This window comes from Moschus berezovskii, chromosome 8 (assembly GCF_049115385.1).
Source record: "Moschus berezovskii isolate FMDL1 chromosome 8, NW_MosBer_1.0, whole genome shotgun sequence".
NCBI lineage: Eukaryota > Metazoa > Chordata > Mammalia > Artiodactyla > Moschidae > Moschus > Moschus berezovskii.
The window spans coordinates 59626160-59652229 of record NC_142467.1 but is presented as its reverse complement, the minus strand read 5'-3'; the positions used below and the strand labels follow the sequence as shown (position 1 = coordinate 59652229).

General features: G+C 41.7%; 2 protein-coding genes across 2 annotated transcripts; both read left to right on the top strand.

Moving 5' to 3' along the window:
* The first annotated feature begins 305 nt into the window (after positions 1 to 305).
* LOC129558815 (protocadherin beta-18-like) lies at positions 306 to 5170 on the top strand. Its single transcript, XM_055430254.2, has one exon. It carries the CDS (start codon positions 569 to 571, stop codon positions 2957 to 2959), a length of 2391 nt encoding a protein of 796 aa, XP_055286229.2. The 5' UTR covers positions 306 to 568; the 3' UTR covers positions 2960 to 5170.
* A 333-nt stretch (positions 5171 to 5503) lies between these two features.
* On the top strand, positions 5504 to 16294 carry PCDHB15 (protocadherin beta 15). Its single transcript, XM_055430253.2, has one exon. The coding sequence runs from the start codon at positions 5600 to 5602 to the stop codon at positions 8198 to 8200; it is 2601 nt and encodes an 866-aa protein (XP_055286228.2). The 5' UTR covers positions 5504 to 5599; the 3' UTR covers positions 8201 to 16294.
* The last annotated feature ends 9776 nt before the right edge of the window (positions 16295 to 26070 follow it).

Genomic DNA, 26070 nt, shown 5'->3' with positions numbered 1-26070 from the left:
TTAAGTCAATTACATAAAAGAGTCCTCTTAACTATTTTTAGTTGTTTTATATATTGTCTTCAGAGGGAGCATAACTTATCTGAGCTTGGGATGATATCTTAAATATGCTTTTTATATCCACCACAGCTCTAGAGATTGTAGTCTATTGTCTTAAAGATGTAAAAGTGACAGCATCACATACCACAAAGAAAAAAACTCAGAAAAGAAATATAGGAGAAAATACCTTTTGTATCATCAACAAACAGGATAAATTAATATTTTGTCTCAAACTTACTTAACTATATTTAAAACCTGAGAATCTGCAGAGTCGCATGGTGGCGCTGCAGGATAACATTGGGAAATATTTGTACCATCAGACGCTCTGCTTTCGGGGAACCTTTGGAACTGGGAGTGCCGGAGAACCAGTGGTAATTAAAAGAGGCTTTCAAGAGAAAGCTAGGGAGCCAAAAACTCCTTTGCCACCGAACTGCAAGTCTACAGGCTCCCACAGGTTCATGCTGATAGATGAGAGAAGCTGTTTGAGATTGTATTGAAATATTTCCGCAGAAAGGCATTTGACTAGGGAGCCATGGAGCTAGGAAAAGGAAACCCTCAGCAGATAAGGCAAGTGCTGCTTTTCTTTGTTTTCCTGGGAGGGTCTTTGGTGTGTTCAGAGACCTGGCGCTATTCTGTAGCAGAGGAAACGGAAATAGGCTCCTTTATAGGCAACGTGGTGAAAGACATAGGCTTGGGTTTGGAAGACCTGACTGCACGGGGGGCCAGAGTCATCTTTGACGATTATAAACCACACTTGCGGTTGGATCTGCAGACTGGCAACTTGTTCTTAAATGAGCAACCGGACCGGGAGGCACTTTGCGATCTTACCGAGCCATGTATATTGCATTTCCAGGTATTACTTGAAAATCCTTTGCAATTTTTTCGGGCTGAGCTTTGGGTTGACGACATAAATGATCACACTCCCACGTTCACAGACAAACATATACTTCTGAAAATCTCAGAAAGCACTGCTTCAGGAACCTCGGTCCAAATGGATAGCGCTCAGGACTTGGATGTAGGAAAGAACGGTGTCCAAAACTACACGTTAGATCCCAATCCTCATTTCCACCTTAAACTGCAAGACAGTGGGGAGGGTAGAAAATACCCAGAGCTCTTACTGGACCAACCTCTGGATCGAGAAAAGGAGCCTGAGCTTAGATTAACGCTAACAGCCCTGGATGGCGGGTCTCCGCCAAGGTCTGGAACTGCACTGGTGCGTGTGTTGGTCTTAGATATCAATGACAATGCCCCACAGTTTGAGAGGTCGGTCTATGAGGTTCCGATACCAGAAAACAGCCCTCTGGACTTCTTGGTCGTCAAGGTATCTGCTACAGATTTAGATGCAGGAATAAATGGAGAACTATCTTACTCATTTTCCCACGTTTCCAGAGACATACAGAACACATTTGAAATCCATCCAATTTCTGGTGAAGTCCGTTTAAAAGCGTTTCTGGATTTCGAATTAGTTCAGTCTTACACAATAAATATTCAGGCCATTGACGGTGGGAGCCTTTCAGGAAAATCAGTAATTTTAGTTAGTGTTGTAGATGTGAATGACAACCCGCCAGAAGTAGTCGTAACATCTCTTACCAGCCCCATACCAGAAAATTCATCGCCTGAAATGGTGGTCGCGGTTTTCAGCCTCCGAGACCAAGACTCTGGAGACAACGGGAGGATGGTTTGCTCAATTCAGGACAACCTTCCGTTTCTCTTGAAGCCTAATTTCAAAAATTTCTACACCTTGGAAACAGAGAGCCCACTGGACAGAGAGAGCAAAGCCGAGTATATCATAACCATCACGGTCACTGACATGGGAACCCCCAGACTGAAAACCGAGCACAACATAACCGTGCTCGTGTCCGACGTCAACGACAACGCCCCCGCCTTCACCCAGACCTCCTACACCCTGTGGGTCCGCGAGAACAACAGCCCCGCCCTGCACATCGGCAGCGTCAGCGCCACAGACCCAGACGCGGGCGCCAACGCCCAGGTCACCTACTCGCTGCTGCCGCCGCCCGACCCGCTCGTGCCCCTCGCCTCCCTCGTGTCCATCAACCCCGACAACGGCCACCTCTTCGCCCTCGCGTCCCTGGACTACGAGGCGCTGCGGGCCTTCGAGTTCCGCGTGGGCGCCGCCGACCGCGGCTCGCCCGCGCTCAGCAGCCAGGCGCTGGTGCGCGTGCTCGTGGCGGACGCCAACGACAACGCGCCCTTCGTGCTCTACCCGCTGCAGAACGCCTCGGCGCCCTGCACCGAGCTGGTGCCCAGGGCGGCCGAGCCGGGCTACCTGGTCACCAAGGTGGTGGCGGTGGACGGCGACGCGGGCCAGAACGCCTGGCTGTCGTTCCAGCTGCTCAAGGCCACGGAGCCCGGGCTGTTCGGCGTGTGGGCGCACAACGGCGAGGTGCGCACGGCGCGGCTGCTGAGCGAGCGCGACGCGCCCAAGCAGCGGCTGGTGGTGCTGGTCAGGGACAACGGCGAGCCGCCGCTGTCGGCCAGCGTCACGCTGCACGTGCTGCTGGTGGACGGCTTCTCGCAGCCCTACCTGCCGCCCCCGGAAGCGGAAGCGGCGGCCGCGGCGCCGGCCGACCCGCTCACCGTCTACCTGGTGGTGGCCTTGGCGTCGGTGTCGTCGCTCTTCCTCTTCTCGGTGCTCGTGTTCGTGGCGGTGCGGCTGTGCAGGAGGGCCGGGGCGGCCTCGGCGGGTCGCTGCCCGGTGCCCGAGGGCCACTTCCCGGGCCACCTGCTGGACGTCAGCGGCACGGGGACCCTGTCCCAGAGCTACCAGTACGAGGTGTGTCTGACGGGAGGAACTGGGACCAGAGAGTTCAAGGTTCTGAAGTCTGTTGCCTCCAATCATCGGGGGTCCGTGATTAATGTAGAAGAAAACTCAGACTTTCTAAATGGTTTTGGATTCAATTAGGAATTTATTAGTTTATTGGAGTTGGAAGTTTTTTCAAAATATACTGTTTCCATTCGCTTTTAGATTCATATAGAATTTTTTTGCTGATTTCATTTTCCTAGTTAAGGTTAGCAATTTTTCTTGAGTATATAATCATATATACGCTCTTTATTCTATTTTGATGGAAATCTCTTTCAACTTCATTACTGCAAAGGCACAAACATTTTTGTTCAATTTTTCAACTTTTTGTCATCAAACACTATTGACTGGAAGACCCCAGACGCATTCTGTTTGTTGTTCAGAAACCGCTTCCTAATTTCTTGATACTGTTGTTACTTAGGAGATGGGTATCATAAAATATAATGAATTAGTAGAGTATCGTCTATTGAATCATATTATGCTTACCTGTCTTAAATTTTTAAATGGAGAAATGTCTGCAAAATGCATGTTTTTGTTTCACAATTGTACTAAATGGAAAAGACTACAATTTCTCCTATACTTAGACTTTTGCTCTCTTTACATCAACCTTCTGTACATTATATGAATATTACTGAAATATTAGATTATTTCAAAATATTTAAATAATAGGTCCCTTTTGTAGTGTCTATCTATCCCACCCTACCTTTTTCAGAAAACTACTCTCTTCAATGATAGTATATTGTTGCAGCCATGTTTATTTTATATGACTTATCTCCTTCTGTGATTTCAGATAATCAGACAGGGTGGTAGACATTGCTGATACGAGCTTGTCCAATCTCATTTTCTCTGCTTTAGTAAATGGCTTTATAAACTAGTATAAAATAGCCCATTAGATACTTAACAAGAAAATTATATCATGATGGCTAAATACATGAAAAAAGCACCGAAAATTCAATCTACTTAGATAGAAGAAAGGAGATGCCTAAAGAATAACCTTGTTGTGGATTTTCTGATCTCTTTCGAGTAAGATTTCTCTATTGAGTTTTTGGAAACAAATATGCGATGTTTTAATAAATTTCCCTCTAAATAAGATAGCCAAATTGTTTTTTCCCCTTGTCAAAAGCACTTTTAGGTAGTCTTGCATGGATTGGACCTTACTATTGGTTTGAGATGTTAAAAAACAGTGGTTTTCATATTAATGTACTATTTAGGATCAAAGATTGTGGAATATTAGTAGCCTCTGAGGATCTATAAAGAATTTATGGATATTTCCAAACTGAATGGTCTTTGGAGTGTTTAACAGAAGTTAGAAATTCCTAGAAAAACTCTTTTTTACCTAGTAGAATAATAGGTCCCACAGTAGAATTTTCTGCGACCTTATGGACTGTAGCCCGCCAGGTTCCTCTGTCCATGGGATTCTCCAGGCAAGAATACTAGAGTGGGTTGCCATGCCCTTCTCCAAGGGATCTTCCCAATCCAGGGATCAAACCTGCATCTCTTCCTTCTCCTGCATTGACAAGCAGGTTCTTTACCACTAGTGCCATCTGGGAAGAGGCCCATTATGACATTCAGTTCAGTTCAGTTCAGTCGCTCAGTCATGTCCGACTCTTTGCGACATTAATGATATTCAAAAACACTGACAATGTAAAATGTGTTCTTAAAAGATGTACAACTTACTTGTAGATTTACTAGAGCTTTGTTATTATGTTCTTTCTTTATTATAATGTATTCCTTTGCTTATAGGAACCAGGGCATTTTGCCATTTAATGAAAAAACATTTTATGCCATTCTGAATTATTTCAAAGTACAATTTTTAAGAGCATAGAAAAAAAAGCCATTTGAGAACATGCTGCCTTGTTTATCCAGCTCATATAATGAAGTAGGATGTCAGCAAAACTGGAGGCTTCTATATTAGGAGGAGAATCCATCCACCAGAATTTTAAAATTAATTGTGACTTATTCATTGATCTAGTCAACAAATACTTGTTGATCATCTACAGGAATGCTCTGCTAGGAACTGTTCTTGATGTTAGTGGGTGTAAAGGTGAACAAAACAAAATTCTCAAACTCAATGATGACACAAAAAATAAATATGTAAATATGTACATACATGCTTTATAAGACAATGACCAATGCTAGGGAAAAAGAGAAGGGTAAAAGAGATGGGAAGTGCCCTCATATGCATTTTTGCATAGTTTGAAAGTTTCATAAAATCCTAATTCTCTGACCTTATGTATAATAGATATTATAAACTGGACTTAAATGGTAGCTTTTTCCTTTATGTGATTCAAACAATGGAAACCACAATTCTGGCACATAGGGTACATAGAATTTAAAAGCACATGTAGAGGAATTCCTTCTGTTTCGCGGAGAGACTTTTAATAAATCACATGGGCTTGTATTGTTATTTTTACAAGATGAAGATGACTGATCATCATTAAGTGTCCTTTCACTTCTAAGTTCTCAAAGCACCTCACCTAAACAGCAGATTCTAGAAGGTAGGGACAATGTCTGGATTGTTTATTGATGTATTTCAGAACCTAGTACATAGATATCAATCATACTTCCTTGAGTGACGTATGAGTAATTATGATTGCCTGGTTTTCTGATTATATAATCTTCCCCAAAACATTTTCAAGCTTCTAATAGCGTTTTAGATTATTATATAGAGGGAACACAATTGTAGCAATTATTTTCGAAGACAACGCATGGTGGCGCTGCAGGCTAAGGCGTCGAAAAAATATGCCCAAGAAATGCTACCAATTTTACATCAGATCTCCAGCGGAAGCGAAAAGACTGAAATGTAAGCAAAGCCCACAAGTCTCCAGAAAATGCTACTCACCGACATTTCCGGACAGGTTACTAACTGGGAGAACCATCACATTCTCAGTCTCATCGCTCCCTAAAATAGAGCTGACCCTTGATCCTGGAAGGGCATTTGTGGAAGTAAAGATGGAGGCTGGAGGGGAGCGTTTTCATCAACAAAGGCAAGTCCTGATTTTCTTTCTTTTGCTGGGAGTGACTTTTGCAGGCTGGGAATCCCGTCGCTATTCCGTGATGGAAGAAATAGAGAGCGGCACGTTTGTGGCCAACCTTGTCAAGGACTTGGGGCTCAGAGTGGGGGAGCTAGCTGCGCGGGAAGCTAGAGTGGTCTCTGAGGATAACGAACCCCGGTTGCAGCTCGATCTGCAGACTGGGAAGTTGACATTAAATGAGAAGCTGGACCGGGAGGAGATGTGCGGCCCTACAGATCCATGTGTAATGCATTTTCAAGTGTTACTGAAAAAACCATTGGGAGTATTTCGAGCTGAGCTACTGGTGAGAGACATAAACGATCATGCTCCTGAGTTTCCTGAAAGAGAAATGACTTTGAAAATCCCAGAGAACAGCCCTCCTGGGACAGTGTTTCCTCTAAAGAAAGCTCAGGATTTGGACGTGGGCAACAACAACATCCAAAACTACAGTATCAGTCCCAATTCTTATTTCCATGTTTCCACCCGCAATCGGGGGGATGGTAGGAAATACCCAGAGCTGGTGCTGGACAGAGAGCTTGATCGGGAGAAGCAGGCCTTGCTCAGATTAACCCTCACAGCGCTGGATGGCGGCGCTCCGCCTCGATCTGGTACCACCCAGATCAGAATCTTGGTCTTGGATATCAATGACAACGCCCCTGAGTTTGCGCAGGCCCACTACCAGGTGCAGGTCCCGGAGAACAGCCCCGTAGGCGCTCTAGTTGTCAAAGTTTCTGCTAGAGATTTAGACACTGGGACAAATGGAGAGGTATCATATTCCTTTTTTTATAGTTCTCAGGAGATGAGCCCAACTTTTGAGCTAAACAGCCTTTCGGGAGAAGTTCGACTAATTAAAAAACTTGATTTTGAGACAGTATCCTCATATGATCTGGATATAGATGCATTTGATGGCGGGGGACTTTCTGGAAAATGCTCTGTCTCCATTGAGGTGGTGGATGTTAACGATAATGCCCCGGAACTAACTATTTCATCACTTACCAGTCCCATTCCTGAAAACTCCCCCGAGACAGAAGTGGCCCTGTTTAGGATTCGAGACCGAGACTCAGGGGACAACGGAAAGATGACTTGCTCCATCCAGGATGATCTCCCCTTTATTCTGAAACCATCTGAAGATAATTTCTACACGCTGGTAACAAATGGGGCGCTAGACAGAGAAAGCAAAGCTGAGTATAATGTCACCATTACTGTCACCGACTTGGGGACACCGAGGCTGAAAACGGAGCACAACATAACCGTGCTGGTGTCCGACGTCAACGACAACGCCCCCGCCTTCACCCAGACCTCCTACACCCTGCGGGTCAGCGAGAACAACAGCCCCGCCCTGCACATCGGCAGCGTCAGCGCCACAGACCCAGACGCGGGCGCCAACGCCCAGGTCACCTACTCGCTGCTGCCGCCGCCCGACCCGCTCGTGCCCCTCGCCTCCCTCGTGTCCATCAACCCCGACAACGGCCACCTCTTCGCCCTCGCGTCCCTGGACTACGAGGCGCTGCGGGCCTTCGAGTTCCGCGTGGGCGCCGCCGACCGCGGCTCGCCCGCGCTCAGCAGCCAGGCGCTGGTGCGCGTGCTCGTGGCGGACGCCAACGACAACGCGCCCTTCGTGCTCTACCCGCTGCAGAACGCCTCGGCGCCCTGCACCGAGCTGGTGCCCAGGGCGGCCGAGCCGGGCTACCTGGTCACCAAGGTGGTGGCGGTGGACGGCGACGCGGGCCAGAACGCCTGGCTGTCGTTCCAGCTGCTCAAGGCCACGGAGCCCGGGCTGTTCGGCGTGTGGGCGCACAACGGCGAGGTGCGCACGGCGCGGCTGCTGAGCGAGCGCGACGCGCCCAAGCAGCGGCTGGTGGTGCTGGTCAGGGACAACGGCGAGCCGCCGCTGTCGGCCAGCGTCACGCTGCACGTGCTGCTGGTGGACGGCTTCTCGCAGCCCTACCTGCCGCCCCCGGAAGCGGAAGCGGCGGCCGCGGCGCCGGCCGACCCGCTCACCGTCTACCTGGTGGTGGCCTTGGCGTCGGTGTCGTCGCTCTTCCTCTTCTCGGTGCTCGTGTTCGTGGCGGTGCGGCTGTGCAGGAGGGCCGGGGCGGCCTCGGCGGGTCGCTGCCCGGTGCCCGAGGGCCACTTCCCGGGCCACCTGCTGGACGTCAGCGGCACGGGGACCCTGTCCCAGAGCTACCAGTACGAGGTGTGTCTGACGGGAGGAACTGGGACGAATGAGTTCAAATTCTTGAAGCCTGTCTTACCCAGTATTCTGGAATCAAACTTTGAAAGGAAATCAGAAGGAAGTCCAACCTTCCAGAATCGTTTAGTCATCTGAAACTTCTCCAACTGCGTACATTAGTTTTATCTCCTCCACCTTTCCCTTTTTTAACCTGGTAGTAATAATTCTACTTGTCTTTCTTCTTTTCAAAGTTTTTCATAGTAATGCTAATCTTCGTTTTGTTGGCCTGTTTGCCCTATAGTTTTCCAATTATTGTTAGTAAAATTTTAATCAGGAAAGTTCGTACTACTGGTTCAATTTTTAGTATTTATTTCTAAATGATAATATGAAAGCCTCTCAGAATAAAAGTAATCCTAACTTTTAAAAATTCTTTTCTCACTTCATATAACATTATGTAAAATGTTTGACTCATTTTATCATATTTCATTTTTTTATTACTGGAAGCTTTTTAAGTTTTTGTTATTTACACAACTATGGCTTTTCTATAACACCTCTTCAGTTTGGAATGGAATCAGTTTATATTTGTGTGCTGTGCTGTACTAAGTCACTTCAGTCATGTCCCACTCTTCGCAACCCTATGGACTATACCTGCCAGGTTCTTCTGTTACTTACGTCCAATTTTTTCCAAGCTCTGTTTGGATTTTTGTTTTATCAGTAGATAGCAACATGTATAATTTCCTATTTATTTCAAAATCACTCTTGTAATCATTGGACTTTCACTTTAAAATACATGTTATCTCATGAAAGTATATCTTTTTCATCTATTCTTTCTGTTCTAATTTAATCTTGAAGACTTGTAATAAGTCTTCCTTATCTCTAACCGAAGTTATGATCCTGTTAAGAGTTTAATGATACCCACAATGACTAATGAGTTCTCTTTTCTAAAAAAAAATTATTTTTAATTAGAGGATAATTATAATATTGTGTTGATTTCTGCCATACATCAACATGCCTTACCAATAAGTATACATATGTACCCTCCATCATGAACTTCCCACCCCCTAGGTTGTCACAGATCACTGGATTTGGGTTCCTGCCATCATACAGCAAATTCCTACTGACTATCTATTTTACATATGGTAATATATATGTTTCAATGCTACTCTCTCAAATCATGCCACCCTCTTCTTCCCCCACCATGTCCGAAAGTCTATTATTTATGTCTGCATCTCCTTTGCTGTCCTGCCAATAAGTTCATCAATACCATCTTTCCAGATTCTATTTATGTGTGTTAATATATGTTATTTGTTTTTCTGAATTACTTCACTGTATATAATAATCTCTAGGTTTATCCACCTTATTAGACTGACTCAGATGTGTTCCTTTTTGTAGTTGAGTAATATTCCATTGTATATATGTACCACATGTTCTTTATCCATTCATCTGTTGATGGACATCTAGGTTGCTCATATGTCCTGGCTATTGTAATTAGTGCTGCTTTGAACACTGGGGTACACATGTGTACCTTGAATACATGTGTCCTTTTCAATTAGGAGTTCTTGTGAATCTGCCTGCAATGTAGGCAGTGCAGGAGATGCATGTTCAATCCCTGGGTCAGGAAGACCCCCTGGAGGAGGAAATGGCAACCCACCCCAGTATTCTTGCCTGGAAAATTCCATGAGGAGGAGCCTGGAAGCTACAGACCACAGGATTATAAAGAATCAGACACAACTGAGCACACATACATACACCATATACTCTTAATGTCAATACGCATGGCCAAGCAATACATTGCTTACAGCTGTCCCTTGCTGTTACAAATTCTCAAGTGAGCTCTCATTTCTGCCCCTGAAAGAAAGTGAAAGTGAAGTCGCTCAGTCATGTCCGACTCTTTGTGACCCCATGGACTGTAGCCTCCCAGGCTCCTCCCACCATGGGATTCTCCAGGCAAGAGTACTGGAGTGGGTTGCCATTTCCTTCTCCATGGGATCTTCCCCACCCAAGGCTCGAACCCGGGTCTCCCGCATTCCAGGCAGACGCTTTAACCTCTGAGCCACCAGGGAAGCCCAGAGGAGCTATTGATGACACAGCATTCCAGTATCTGTTTGCCTTTGGATGATGACATTTTTCTGGTTAATAGGTAATTTGAAAGGAAATACATTGTAGAATTAACATTACTTAAGCAAAGAAACGGAGAAGGCACTGGCAACCCACTCCAGTACTCTTGCCTAGAAAATCCTATGGACAGAGGAGCCTGGTGGGCTGCGGTCCATGGGGTCGCTGGGAGTCGGACACGACTGAGCGACTTCACTTTCACTTTTCACTTTCATGCATTGGAAAAGGAAATGGCAACCCACTCCAGTGTTCTGGCCTGGAGAATCCCAGGGACGGGGAAGCCTGGTGGGCTGCCGTCTATGGGGTCACACAGAGTTGGACACGACTGAAGTGACTTAACAGCAGCAGCAGCAAGCAAAGAAAACTTAGTAAAGATATGTTGGTGAGGGAGTTGAATGATTTGAAGAAATAATCAACTCTGTTGTCAGGACTCCTCTATCTCCAGGAACCTGGTGTGGTTGGGAGAGTAATGGCCCCCTAAAAACATCCACATCCTAATCCCTGGAACCCGTAAATATGCTGTGTTGTATTGCAATAGGAAATTAAAGTTCAGAGGTATTAAGGTTGGTAATCAGTCTTAAAATATGGAAAATATCCTAGATGATTTGGATGGGCCTGATTTAATCAGTTGAAAGGCCTTAAAAGCAGCTTTGAGTCTTCCTTGAGATGAAGAAATTCCTACTGTGGGCAGCAGCTTCCGTTGATGCTCCAGATTTCCAGCCTTTCCTTTCTAAGTGCCTCCTCTACAGATTTTGGATTTGCTTAGCCAGCTCATCCAATCAAATAAGTCACTTCCTTGCAATAAATCTCTTAACATGTATCTCCTGCTGTTTGTTTCTCTGAGTGAACCCTGACTGGTACAGATTTTGGTTCCTGGAAGTGGAGTGCTGCTGTAACAAATAACTAAAAACATGGAAACTGGTTTGGAATTGAGTAACAAGCACAGGCTGGAAGAATTGTGAAGAGCATGATGGAAAAGTCTTAGATTGCTTTGGGTAGACTGTTAGCTGAAATACAAATGTTAATAACTCTGCTAGCAAAGATTCAGAAGGAAGTAAGTTGAGGAAGTATGGTTGAGAAAACATATACTGCCATGTAGAATACCTAAGGGCTTCCCTGGTGGCTCAGAGGTTAAAGCATCTGCCCACAATGCGGGAGACCTGGGTTCGATCCCTGGGTCGGGAAGATCCCCTGGAGAAGGAAATGGCAACCCACTCCAGTATTCTTGCCTGGAGAATCCCATGGATGGAGGAGCCTGGTGGGCTAGAGTCCACGGGGTCGCAAAGAGTCAGACATGACTGAGCGACTTCACTTTCACTTCACTTTAGAATACCTAAATCAAAACCTTAGGAGACTTGGTAGTAATATGGATGTTAAAGCCATTAATGATGAGGACTCAGAAAGAAATGAGGAAAATGTTATTGGAAACTGGAGGAAAGGGAATCCTTGCTACATAGTGGATGAAAACTGGTGAATTGTGTCGTGCAGTGGAAATGTTAGAGAAAAAGGACTTGTAAGCAATGAACTTGGATATTTACCTGAGATTTCCAGGCATAGGTTGAAAGTGCAGCCTGGTTTCTTCTTGTTGCTTATAATAAACTGTGAGAAGGATAAAATCGATTGAGGGGAAGAACTGTTAAGCAAAAAGGAACCAGAATTTGATGATTTGAGAAATTCTCAGCCTATTCAGATTGTAAAAGATGCTAAAATTAGGAAAAAAAGCCAAGGATGTCACAGGTGTACACTATTTGTACTGGGCATACACACCGAGACAATACTATAATGAGATGAGATCTTTGAGGACCTTACGTATATTTCTTAAATGGGATGTCTGTAAATCTTTGGGGACCAGAGAGTGGACTATGATAAGGAGAATAATGGCCTCACAAAGTATCTATGTCCTAATCTCTGAATATCTTGTTATGTGGCAAAGGGGAATTTAAATTGCAGATGGAATTAAGGTTGATAATCAGCTGACCTTATAATAAGATTACATGAGTTTGAGTGAACTCCGAGTTGGTGATGGACAGGGAGGCCTGGCGTGCTGTGATTCATGGGGTCACAAAGAGTCAGACACAACTGAGCGACTGAACTGAACTGAACTGAAATTATCCAAGTGGGCTTAGAACCACAAGAACCTTTAATAAGTGCAAGTGGGAAGCAGAAAAGTATCAGAGTGATATGATGTGAAAAACTCTGAACCAGCTATTACTGAATTTGAATATAGAAAGGAGCCACCAGTGAGAGAATGCAGATAGCTTCCAGAAGCTAGAAAGACAAGAAAATGTATTCTCCCTTGCTTCCAGAAAGGAATATAATTCTACCTTAACTTTAGCCCAGTTTAACTTCAGACCTCCAGAACAGTAAGATAAGAAATTTGTATCATAATTTAATAGTAGCTATAGAACATGAGTACAAATGGCTATCAACAGAGATATTTCCAAGCCTATTTTTCTTTGCCTTCCCCAACTACAGGCCAAAATATTCATATTCCCATAATCTCTTGCAGATAGGAATGTTGTATCACTCCATTATTGCTAATGATATAAAAGTGTAATTGGGAATTGGGCTTAAGGGAAATATTTTTGAAAGGGATAATCTGCTGTGGCATGTTCCTTAGGATTTTGCCCGTTTTCCTTTTTCTTAATTGGCATTGGTATTGAGGAGTAAACTTTGAGTTGAAGCAGCCAGCTTGCAACCATGTGATTAATACCATAGAACAAAGATTATACATACCAATTATGGTAAGATGGAAAGCCCCTGAATTTCTTAACAGCATTGTCAAGTTACCACAACATCTCTATGCTACCTCCTCCCAGGCTTTATGTTGCACTTTATAAATAAACTCTTATGTGATTAAACAATTGTAGTCAGGTTTTCTGTTGATTATAGACAAACGCATTCCAAGCTGACATCTCTTCTCTCCTTCTTGTGAGTAAGGTTGATTCACACAGTTGTCTGATTAGGTCCTAGGTTGTCTGTTTAAGATATATGACATGTACTTTTACCTTCCCTTAGGTGTTATCAAGAGACAGTACTCTTGAGTTTCCATGCCTGACTTTATATCTTTATTCAGTCATCTCTCAATCTGGCTAATAAAAACATACACAAATAATTGAACTTCCAAAGGAATTTTCCTGGCTTGTAGCAACCCTAAAAATTGAGTTTTGGAAAACAGAATGAGAAAGTGACCTTATAAATGCCAGCTATACTTTTAAACCTGCATCAGTGGTGTCTTCACAAGATGACTAGAAGTTTATTTATGAAACAAACCAGATTTAAGGTTTGTTTATTTATGAAACAAACCATTTGTTTCCCTCTCAGGCATGGAAGTGGCACAGCCAAAAATTTTATTTAGTAAATTGACTACATATGAGATGTGAAAATCTTCATAAGCATATCAGCAATCTATATGTCTTGGTAGAATATGCTTGATGAAAGGATCAAAAATTCCTGACAACCTTTTCAATATACAGAGATATGTGTTTTCAGGCTTCAAGGTGTCAGTAGCCACTACTCTTTTCCTATCTTACTTTACAAGTACTTTATTGGTAAAGTGTAGAATTTAAAGGCTTCTCCAAAGGCTTCCTACTTATATCTTTTTTGACTGATCTAAAATACCTTGAAAAGAGTGTTACTTCCAGTTTATCAGCATAATCATGAAAAATCAATAAAAATATATAATTATACATGATGGAATTACCTCAAAAAGTTTTAGAATTCCTTAGCTTCACTCAAAGTGTTTGTATATTTGTGTATGTTTGTGTATGTGTGCCTTTGTGTGTGTATGTGTGTGGCAGGGGTGAGGGGGAGTAGCTTCAGCAGATGGTAGAGATGCTCTGCATGCAGAGATAATATACCAGAGTAACAATGCTTTTCCATAGCTTTTTGATAGCTTTTCCACACTGTAGAGATGTTTTTTTTTCCTTTAATGACTAAATGTATGTAATAGAATTGCCATTGGGGAGGGAAGTGTAAACCAGACTTGGTCATTTTTTCTCCAGTGATTTCAGGAAACAGTAAAGTTGATATCAAGATGTATCAGGGCTGGAATTATGGTGAGGTCAAATTGTTCACGTGTAGGGTTGAATCCCGGAGAAGACAATGGCAAGCCACTTCAGTAGTATTGCCTAGAAAATCCCATGATGGAGGAGCCTGGTAGGCTGCAGTCCATGGGGTTGCCAAGAGTCGGACACGACTGAGCGACTTCACTTTCACTTTTCACTTTCATGCATTGGAGAAGGAAATGGCACCCCACTCCAGTGTTCTTGCCTGGAGAATCCCAGGGACGTGGTAGCCTGGTGGGCTGCCCTCTATGGGGTCGCAGAGACGGACACGACTGAAGAGACTTAGCAGCAGCAGCAGCAGCAGGGTTGAATCCTGTCTTTATTTAAAATATTGATACTTTGTTTCATCATGAATTATTTCATTAAGTTTGACTTTTTAGAATATTGAATTAAGTAGTATCTATCTTTACTTCCTAAGTTTTTTGTTGACCCATTAATTTTGCTTCTGAGATGCTTACCTTCCCCTAGCCCTGGTCCCATTGGTAGTTTCTGTCTTGCAAGTTCAAATATCATCACAGCAGTAGTGATGGTGGTCACAGCTGAAATCTGAGTGGTGAGATCTGAATCAAGTCTATCTCCATTCTGAACTTGAGGTAGTAGCAGCAACAGTAGAAGAATACAAAGATCCTAGGAGATCCGACAAACTGAAGTCCTGCGGACTGGGAATGGAAGAGCACCTGTATGGCTGTGATTCATTAGGCAAATGGTTTATCTGTTTTTCTTCCAGGTGGTGTGCAGCAGTGTGAAAATGTTATCTATTGGCTGGTTTCAATTTGCACTGTTGAGAATTTTTGCATCTGTGTTCATGAGGGATATTTGTCTCTCTCTATATTTTTTTCACGTTATCCTCTTGTCAGTTTTAGTTTCAGGGTTATACTGATCTCATAAAATGAGCTGACAATTCTTATTCCACCTCTGTTGTGTGAAAGAGGTTTATAAGGTATTTATTGTTTCTTATTTATGTATTTGACAGAATTTACCACAGAAGCCATGTGTGGCTAGCATTCTCTTTGTGGGGAAATTTTGAATTATAAATTCAACTTCTTAAATAAATACACTGCAATTCCAGTTTTCTATATCCACTGTGTCAATTGGTAACTTGTGTTTTTTAAACAATTTGTCCATTTTATCTAAGGTGGAAATACATGAAGTTATTGATAATATTCTGTTATTATATTTTCAATATATTTAGGATCTGTAGTCGTGCCCCTCTTTCATTTTTGGATATTGGTAAATATGTTTTCTCTCCTTTTGCCTTTATCAGTATTGCAGTTAGTATAATGATTTTATTAATTGTTTTTTTAAACCAACCTTGTCTTTGTTATTTTCCTATTTCTGTTTCACTGATTTCTACTCATATGTTTTTCTTTCCTTATACCTACTTTGGGTTTAATTTTCTATTCTTTTTGTAGTTTCTCTGAAAGCTCAGATCATTGACTCTTTCCTAATACATATTAAAATGTAAAAAAATTAAAGCTATAAATTTCTTGCTATGCATTAATTAAGCTCCTTTTCATGAATTTTGATACATTGTGATTTTATTACCATTAAGTTTGAATTTATCATTTCCCTGTTGATTTCTTCTCTGATCTATTGCTTAACTACAAGTATGACTTAATTTCCAAATATCTGGGGATATTATTTTGTATATCCCAAATAGGTCTGTTTTAGTCTGAGAACTTACTCTGTACAATTTCATTCCTCTAAATTTAATTGAGTTTTGCTGTTTTGTTGTTGTTATCTAACATATGGGTTATCTTGATATGTTTTATATGTATGCTTGAAAGAAATGTGCATTCTATAGTCGTGGTGTGTAGTATTTTGTAAATATCAAACCAAATGCTTTCATAATGCTTAAATATTCTTTATTCTTACCACATTTTCCTACATGTTCTATCAGTTACTGGGAGAAAAATGTTAATTCTTTAATTGTTAATTGTGGATTTGTCTATTATTTCAGTTCTAGCATTTTTGTAACCTTATGTATTGTGAAACTTTGTTGTTAGATATGCACATCATTAAAATTATTTTATCTTCATGATAAATTGACACTAATCATTATGAAATATCTCCTTTAGTTTCTAGTAATACTTTAAATCTGATATTAGTTCAGTTCAGTTCAGTCGCTCAGTCGTGTCCGACTCTCCGCGACCCCATGAATCACAGCACTCCAGGCCTCCCTGTCCATCACCAACTCCCGTAGTAGTTACCCATAATTCTTATGCTTGGGATTTGTATAATATATCTATTTTCATCCTTTTGCTTTTATTCTGTCTTTATATTTTAAGTTCATCTTTGGTAAACTATTATGCATAGAGTTGGATCTTGCTTTCTTATCCAGTCTTATCATTTCTGCCTTTTAATAAGATAGTGTATTCTATTTACATTTAATATAATTATTTATATAATTATGTCTATCCTTTTTTTGTTTTCTTTTGGCTCAATTCTGTAATCTTTGGTATTCCATTTTATATCCTAAATTGACTTTTTACTTATAACATTTTGGGATAGTATTTCCTCTAAAAATAGGAATACACAACCTTTGCTTATCACAGCCTACCTTAACGTAATATACTACTTCATCTATAATGTGAAAAACTGCCTATTATGTAATTATCATCATTTTTGCCATAGCACAGATTGGTGCAAGACACAGGAGAGATATTTAAGAATTCATTTAGTGGAGGATCTCTGTAAATATGGTCAAACTGGAAAATACTTCAGACAGACCTTGAAATCTCCTATGTGGAAGGTATTTCAGACTGCAGAGATATATAATGAGAGTAATCAATATGGAAAAGTCTTCAGCCTGATTCCAAATTTAAATGTGTACAACAGAACTCATACTAAAGATAAATCCTGTGAATTCACTAGATCTGTGACAGCCTTCATTAATCATTCACTTGTTAAGACACACTGGACATAGTCCTAACAATATAAGGAATGTAGAAAACTTTTCAGATTTTCTTTGTATCTTAGGACTCATGTGAAAATTCACATTAGAGAAGAGTACTATGAATATACAAAATGTAGGAAAACTCTCATTCATTCTTCATGCACTGCTGTACATGTAAGAACTCACAGTGGAGACAGGCTTTATATTTACAGAATGTGAAAATGCCTTCCATTTCTTTCATCTCTAAGAAAATGTGAAAACTCTCACTGGAGAAAAATTCTGTGAAGGCAAAAAATGTGGAAAAATCTTCAACTGGCCCTCATTTTTTAGTGGCACATGTGAGAATTCATATTGAAAATATACCCAATGAATGTAAAAGAATATGAGAAAGTTTATTTCTTCTACAACCCTGAAAGTACCCAGAAGAACTCAAATTGGAAAGAAGTATTATGAATATAAGGAATGTGGGAAAACCTTCACTTATTCTTTCTTTTAAAACAGCTTAGACAAAAGCACTTTAGTTGACAGGATACAAATTTCAAAAATACATTTTTTGTAAGAAAAGAGCAATAATTAAGTGTAGTCTTTACAAACAAGTTTCTCAGTAAATTCCAGGGTACCTTAGATCCCTGTTTACTAAGACACATTTTCTATCATTCTCCTGGGCAAACTGTTTAATATTCACTAATTTTTAAAAAGACTCAGAGCAGATAGTAATCCCCTCCTTTCACTCCATGTTGGATTTTCACTAAACCTGAGTGAATCACCTAATGAAAATGATAAAAGACATTGCTTTACTCTCATACCCTCTGCCTTCCCATCTTGTTCCCTTTTATCTTTAGTCCTACTAATAGAAGATCTATATGTAAAAGCTCATTCAAAACTATTTATTGGCAGAAAAGAATTTTTCATTTAAGTCATAAATCTAAATAACTCAGAAGATGTAAAGAAGACCAGTACAGTTTGTATTTTTATCTTCATGCTCTGCCTAGCCTTGTTGCAATTTGAGAAGGGAATTCTGTCCTTTGTGTCATTATGGTGCCTGCCCTTAATTAGAAATCCTTCATTTGTTGATTCTTCCTGAGGCACACAGTGCTGGACAGTTTTCCAACTCAGACCTTCACTTATTCTTCAGAGATTATTTGACAAGTGAGAAAACACTAGAAATGAGTTCTATGCATGTAAGGAATGCACAGCTCCCTTCCTCTTTTAATTAACCATATAATGACCAATATTGGAGAGAGGCCCTATAATTGTAGACACTGTGACAGTTCTTTTATTCTTTACATTTTACTGTACATGGGATAACATAAGTTGGAGTGAAACTATGAATATATGAAATGCAGGAGTGCCTTCATCTGTTCTCATCATTTAGGAAATTTGTGAGAACTCATACTGAAGAGAACTCTTATTAGTATTTGAAGTGCAGGAAAATCTTAATTTGTATCTAATTCTTGCAAAACCATGTGAATCCTAACACTTTAGTGCATACATGAGAACACATAAGAGAAACCATACCAGTGTGAAGAGTGTGGGAAAACCTTCAGGTCTTTCTCATTCTTTAGTCATCAAGTGAGAACTCATACTGGGAGACAGGAATTTGAAGAATGTGGAAAATTCTTTTGTTTTCCCTAATACTCCAAAATATGTGAAAACTCACACTGGAGAGAAAACCCTATGAATGTGGGAAAACCTTCAGGTGCATCTCTTTGTTATGCATAAAGAAATTAATACCTGAAGAGAAATCTTTAAAATGCTGCAAATAGGGAATTGCTGTATCATTGTCTCTCTCATCTTTGAAGTGGTACCCTAGCTTGTAATTTATAGTTTTCATTTGCTAATATAAACCTCTATGTTAATAACGCTCCTAGTACCCTTTCAGCTATTTCATATAACTTTCAATGTGTATTACTTTCATTGTGATTTGCATATGTGTACTGTGTCATTTCCACTGTGACATCTCAGACTGAAGTAAAAGATATGTTTTAATATGCAAGTAAGTGTATTTGGAATTAGTTCTGTTATTGTTTCTACTTAATTTCCACCATATGCAATGCATGTGGTCCTTGTGATACTGACATTGGTACTTATTGGAATTTTCTTTCTACCCTACTATGACAGACCCCATTGGAGAAGGAAATGGCAACCCACTCCAGTGTTCTTGCCTGGAGAATCTCAGGGACGGGGGAACCTGGTGGGCTTCCGTCTATGGGGTCACACAGAGTCGGACACAACTGAAGTGACTTAGCAGCAGCAGCATGACAGACCCTGGGATTTGCCTACTGATACCTATTCTACCCTTCTTCCTTACTATGAAAACAGAAATTTTCAGGTTATTGACCTTTACTGTAGAGAGATGTATCTTTAGCATTTTTGTGGTTAGTATAGTAGGTAGCATTTGTTTTGGTTAATAAGTAGTTGATGTAAATAAAAAATGTTCAGAGTTATCAAAAAAGGATGGTTTCATCAGACTTGGTAATTTAACCTTTTGTACTTTGCTCCTCTTTTAAGTTGGACAAAACAATTCACGTTGAAAAGAGAGAACTTGGAACCATGAGAATAAAAGCTAAGAGATTTGATTGTGCTGGATTATGTTATATGAGGGTTAGAACTACTTTTTCTAGAATACTCTTTGCTGAATGGTTAGAATTGGATAAAAGAGGAACCTCCTGAGATTTGAAATGTAAAAATGAAGCCATTAATCTCAAAATGATGTGAATGTAACAGACTGACAGATCCAAAACTGTTCAGAAGTTCCAAACTTCAAGCTTATATGCCCAACTACTGTCTTTGTTGAATAACATCAACCCTGAGCCAATCACAAGCACTTCAGTCCCCTCAGAGGTAGCAGTGTCCACAGACATCTCCATGAGTCACCTTTCATAGTCCTACTTTGACAGATAGACATGCACAGCTGTTTGAATTTCCTTGCAAACTCAAATCTGTCCATTCATACCACTGTTTAAGGATATTGCGTTTAAAGATTCTCCACTCCTCTGATTACCTCTTCTCCACATTTATGAAAGGTCTAATTTGTCTAATGAGCACATAGTTCTAATACTTCCAGTGGAAGGTCTGTTTTCCTGAGTCATAAAATGTTACAGTAATAGCAAGCAAATAAAATGAGTAACTTTGTTCCCCTATTGCAACTGGTGAGTGGCTATCCTTGTTACCTATTTCTGGACTCTTCCAGGAGAGAAATAAGCACCTTGCTGTTTGTGAAGCATGTTGTGGGAATTTCGTCTTAATCGAAACTGAATGAAAGGGCTTCCCTAGTGGCTCAGTGGTAAAGAATATACCTGCCAATGAAGAAGACACAGGTTTGATCCCTGGTCCGGGAGGATCCCACATGCCACAAAGCAACTAAGCCCATGTGCCAAAACTATTGAGTCTGTGCCTTAGAGTCTGGGAGCCACAACTACTGAGCCCATGTGCCACAGCTACTGAAGTCTGAGCACCCGAGAACCTGTAGTCCACAACAAGAAAAGCCATCTCAATGAGAAGCCCGCACACTACAGTGAAAAGTAGCTCCTTCTTACCACAACCAGAGAAAAGTCTGTGCAGCAACAAAGACCCTGTACAGCCACAAATTTGTCAAAAGAAAAAAAAAACCTTCAAAACTGAATGAAATTCCTGAATGACAGACACAGTATCATTAAATTAAAACTATTAACATAATTCACCATACTAACAAAGAACATATATATGATTATCTCAATAAATGCATAGAAAGTCCTTGAAGAATACAAAATGCATTTTATGAAAACTTTCAAGATACTAGAGGAAGGAAACACCCTTAATATTGTTAAAAAATAAAACTACAAAAATCCTAAAACTAACATCATACTTACTGGTAATATATTGAATGCTTCCCCATAATATTAACAGACAAAGCCAAAAAGTTCTCACTCTTTCTGTTCAACATTGTTTTGTCTAAATGTTTATTTATTTATGTGTCTGTACCAGGTCTTAGTTTTGGCTCTCCAGATCTTTGATCTTCATTGTAACATGTGGGATCTTTAGTTGTGGCATGCAAACTCTTGATTATGGCATGTGGGATCTAGCTCCCTGACCAGGGATCCAACCTGGACCCCTTGCATTGGGAGTGCAGAGTCTTAGCCATAGGACCACCAGGGAAATACCGTGTGGGACATCTGTACAAGAAACAACAGGTAGATAATTTTATGGCAGGAGCAGAGGTCATACATTTCCCATCCTTGGGGCAAGGGAGACACTACACATACACAAAAGGCTTCACAGGGTCAAAAAGGCAAGGGATGTAGACTATAGTAAGTCTTGCTATTCCCCTCCCATATGCCTTTGCCATGAAATAAACCTTGACTGAGGGATGTATGTGTACCTAGAGGAAGGTCCTGAGACAGATTAACCAGGGGGTTCACAACAAGATGACTGGCCAAGAAGGGGACAAAGCCCCAGAAGACTGCCCCCTAATAAAGTATTTAAACTTCCCAAAGGCTTGCCCATGTGTCTTTATGCATCTATTCTGCTTTTCTAGTAAATACTCTTTCCTCTATATTTTCTGTCTCCTTGTCTGAGTCTTCCTTTCAAGACAAGGGCTGGGGACTTAGATTCTACCCGCTGGCCCCTGTGGTCTAGCAGTGAAGATTCCTGGTTTCCACCCAGGTGACCAGGGTTCAATTCTGGCTGGAAATTAAGTTCTCTCTCTTCCAACTGCTGCTTACTGCAAGCTAATGCTCACTGCTGTGTCTGTGTGTCCAAAATCATTCTGAGTATTTGCATCTACCACCAGGTAAGTGAAGTTCAGGCCAGAACCAGTGTCTACTCCTGTCAGGATCCATTTATATCACCACAGGGTTATCAGTATCAGTCAGCTGTGTCCAAGAGTCTTCCCACCAGTAAGTTGGCCACACAGCTATCTGCAGTGTCAGTGTGTTTTGTTGGCAGATAAAACAGTTCTTGCGACTTCCCAGGTGGCACTCGTGGTAAAGACCCCGCCTGCCAATGCAGGAGACATAAGAGAATTGGGTTCAATCCCTGGGCCAGGAAGATCCTCTGGAGAAGGGAATGGCAACCCGCTACAGTATTCTTGCATGGAGAATTCCATGGACAGAGGAGCCAGGAGGGCTACATTCCATGGGGTCATAAAGAGTTGGACCCAACTGAGCGACTTTCACTTTCACTTGTTTGACAATACTAGGTAGGGGAAATGTTCCCCAGTCAGATTCAGTATCCATCTCCCACATAGAAACTGGTTTGAAAAAAAAAAAGGCCTATTCACATAAAGCCTATTCAAGCATACTGATTCTCCTACAAATTTTACATTAATTCCAACAACTCATCTGTTCCTAACTGTAGCCTCGATTAGGACTTCATCCACAGGTTTTGATTTTACAGTACTAGGTAGGGGAAGAGTTCCCCCTGCCAAACATAATATGCACTCCCATAAAACATTCAGGTAAAACTGACACACTTCTTTACATAATTCTAACTTTAATAATCCTATCAGTGATTATTCAGTTCAGTTCAGTCGCTCAGTCGTGTCCGACTCTTTGCGACCCCATGAATCACAGCACGCCAGGCCTCCCTCTCCATCACGAACTCCCAAAGTTCACTCAAACTCGCCTCCATAGAGTCGGTGATGCCATCCAGCCATCTCATTCTCTGTCGTCCCCTTCTCCTCCTGCCCTCAATCCCTCCCGGCATCAGGGTCTTTTCCAATGAGTCAACTCTTCACATGAGGTGGCCAAAGTATTGGAGTTTCAGCCTAAGCATCAGTCCTTCCAATGAACACCCAGGATCGATCTCCTTTAGAATGGACTGGTTGGATCTCCTTGCAGTCCAAGGGACTCACAAGAGTCTTCTCCAACACCACAGTTCAAAAGCATCAATTCTTCGGCACTCAGCTTTCTTCACAGTCCAACTCTCACATCCATACATGACCACTGGAAAAAACATAGCCTTGACTAGACAGACCTTTGTTGACAAAGTAATATCTCTGCTTTTTAATATGCTACCTAGGTTGGTCATAACTTTCCTTCCAAGGAGTAAGCGTCTTTTAATTTCACGGCTGCAATCACCATCTGCAGTGATTTTGGAGCCCCCCAAAATAAAATCTTGACACTGTTTCCACTGTTTCCCCATCTATTTCCCATGAAGTGATGGGACAGGATGCCCTGATCTTTGTTTTCTGAATGTTGAGCTTCAAGCCAACTTTTTCACTCTCTTCTTTCACTTCATCAAGAGGCTCTTTAGTTCTTCTTCACTTTCTGCTATAAGGGTGGTGTCATCTGCATATCTGAGGTTATTGCTGTTTCTCCTGGCAATCTTGATTCTAGCTTGTGCTTCCTCCAGCCCAGTGTTTCTCATGATGTACTCTGCATATAAGTTAAATAATCAGGGTGACCATATACAGCCTTGATGTACTCCTTTTCCTATTTGGAACCAGCCTGTTGTTCCATGTCCAGTTCTAACTGTTGCTTCCTGACCTGCATATAGGTTTCTCAAGAGGCAAGTCAGGTGGTCTGGTATTCCCATCTCTTTTAGAATTTTCCAGTTTACTATGATCCACACAGTCAAAGGCTTTGACATAGTCAATAAAGCAGAAATATTTTTCTGGAACTCTCTTGCTATTTCCATGATCCAGCAGATGTTGGCAATTTGATCTCTGGTTCCCCTGCCTTTTCTAAAACCAGCTTGAACATCTGGAAGTTCACGGTTCACATATTGCTGAAGCCTAGCTTGGAGAATTTTGAGCATGACTTTAGTAGCATATGAGATGAGTGCAATTGTGTGGTAGTTTGAACATTCTTTGGCATTGCCTTTCTTTGGGATTGGAATGAAAACTAACCTTTTCCAGTCTCCCCACATTGCATGTGGATTCTTTACCAGCTGAGCCACCAGGGAAGCCCTCCTTACTACTTAGTAACTATTTAAAATCTTCTACCTTGTTGGGAAGAGTCATGTGACTCCCACCCCCACCCCCCACCCCCGTTGGCCTCTTACATTCTCTTGTTAATTAACTTAACTTTTTATTAGCATCTGTAAGACCCAGTGAGGGGAAGATGAAACAGCCAATTTTATAAAGTTTCCTGAACTGTTTTTTGCAATGACAGGATTGTTGGGCCCTAAAGAAGGTTGGGCCTCAAAGAATTGATGTTTTCAAACTATGGTGCTGGAGAAGCCCCTTGAGAGTCCCTTCCAGACAGCAAGGAGATCAAACCAGTCAATCCTAAAGGAAATGAACCCTGAATATTCATTGGCAGGACAGATGCTGAAGCTCCAATACTTTGGCCACCTGATGCCAAGTGCCAACTCATTGGCAAAGACTCCGAGGCTGGGAAAGATTGAAGGCAGGAGGAAAAGAGGATGACAGAGGATAAGATGGTTGGATGGCATCACCGACTCAATGGACAAGAATGTGGGCAAACTCCAGGCGGTGGTGAGGGACAGGGAGGCCTGGCATGGTGCAGTTCATGGGGTGGCAAAGAGTTGGACATGACTTGGTGACAGAACAACCACCACCATGAAGACATAATAACTCTAAATGTGTAATGCACTTATCTACTGAACAACAATAGGATTATAGGGGATGCCCATGTGAAGGGGTCCCTTTAACCACAGAATTTACCATGACCTGGGTAATGGGCATATTCAGCGGGTGTATATCCTACTCATTAAAAGGCTAGTCCCACACAGCTTGCATATGAAGCATATCAGCTGCCTCATCTGAAGTTTTTCACTTGGCATTCACAGGGGGAGGCAAACCATCCCCCATCTCAGGATAAATAGACCTTAGAGTGGCTTTTATCCAATCCATCAGGCTGGCTGTTCCCCCAGGAATAACCTCCTGTGTATCTGGATCACACATAATCATCTGTGATTGTTCTGTAGTATGTGTGGGCCCTGTTTCAATACAAACATGCTCTCCCATTTTGCAGCACTCAAAACCAAAGACATAGCCCCCAAATTAGTTACTCCCGCAATTTATTTCAGTGAAGATTCTTCAGGAACTTGATGATCTACAGAATCAAATAATTCCTTCACACTATAATCCTGGTGTCAGGAGCTTCTTGGTTTTGTCCTTTTCCCCATGTTTACTGGGGGACTCATCTTTCAGTGTCATAACTTTTTGTTCTTTGATACAGTTCATGAGGTTATCATGGCAAGCAAGTATACTGGGGTGGTTTGCTATTCCCTCCTCCAGTGAATCATGTTTTGTCAGAATTTTCCATTATAACCCATCTGTCTTGGGTGGCCCTACACGGCATGGCTTGTAGCTTCATTGAGTTTCACAAGCCCCTTTGCCATGACAATGCAGTGATCCATGAAGGCAGAACGCCAAAGAATTGATGGCTTCAAACTGTGGTGTTGTAGAAGACTCCTGAAAGTTTCTTGGACAGCAAGGAGATCAAACCAGTCAATCTAAAGGGAAATCAACCCTGAATATACTCGTTGGAAGGACTGATGCTGAAACTGAAGCTCCAGTATTTTGGTCATCTGATGTGAACAGCCAACTCATTGGAAAAGTCCCTGATGCTGGGGAAGATTGAGGTCAGAAGAAGAGGGCATAAGAGGATGAGATGGCTGAATGGCATGACCAATGCAAAGGACATGAACTTGGGCAAACCTTGGAGATGGTGAGGGACAGGGAAGCCTGGTGTGCTGCGGTCCATGGAGTTGCAAAGAGTCGGACACGACTGGGCGACTAACAACAAGAACATGTTTACTACCTTCTTGGTAACTAGAGGTCTTAGAGGACTTTCTGTTGTCCCTGCACAATTTTTTACCTTGGAGGCAGCTTTGAGGCTAGTGGCCCAAGTTCAAACTTGCCAAAATCTAAGTTTGGACCAGCATCAAGGTCTAACCCAGCATTATCTTTTACTTTTAGTTTAGCTATTACAGATAACAATAACCAAGGAATTATATGTCTAGTATGCCTCTTGTTCACGACCAAGATAGTCACGATA

What these genes read in the sequence shown, in the direction of transcription:
- LOC129558815 (XM_055430254.2), top strand. Translation starts at nt 569, where the DNA reads ATGGAGCTAGGAAAAGGAAACCCTCAGCAGATAAGGCAAGTGCTGCTT.
- PCDHB15 (XM_055430253.2), top strand. Translation starts at nt 5,600, where the DNA reads ATGCCCAAGAAATGCTACCAATTTTACATCAGATCTCCAGCGGAAGCG.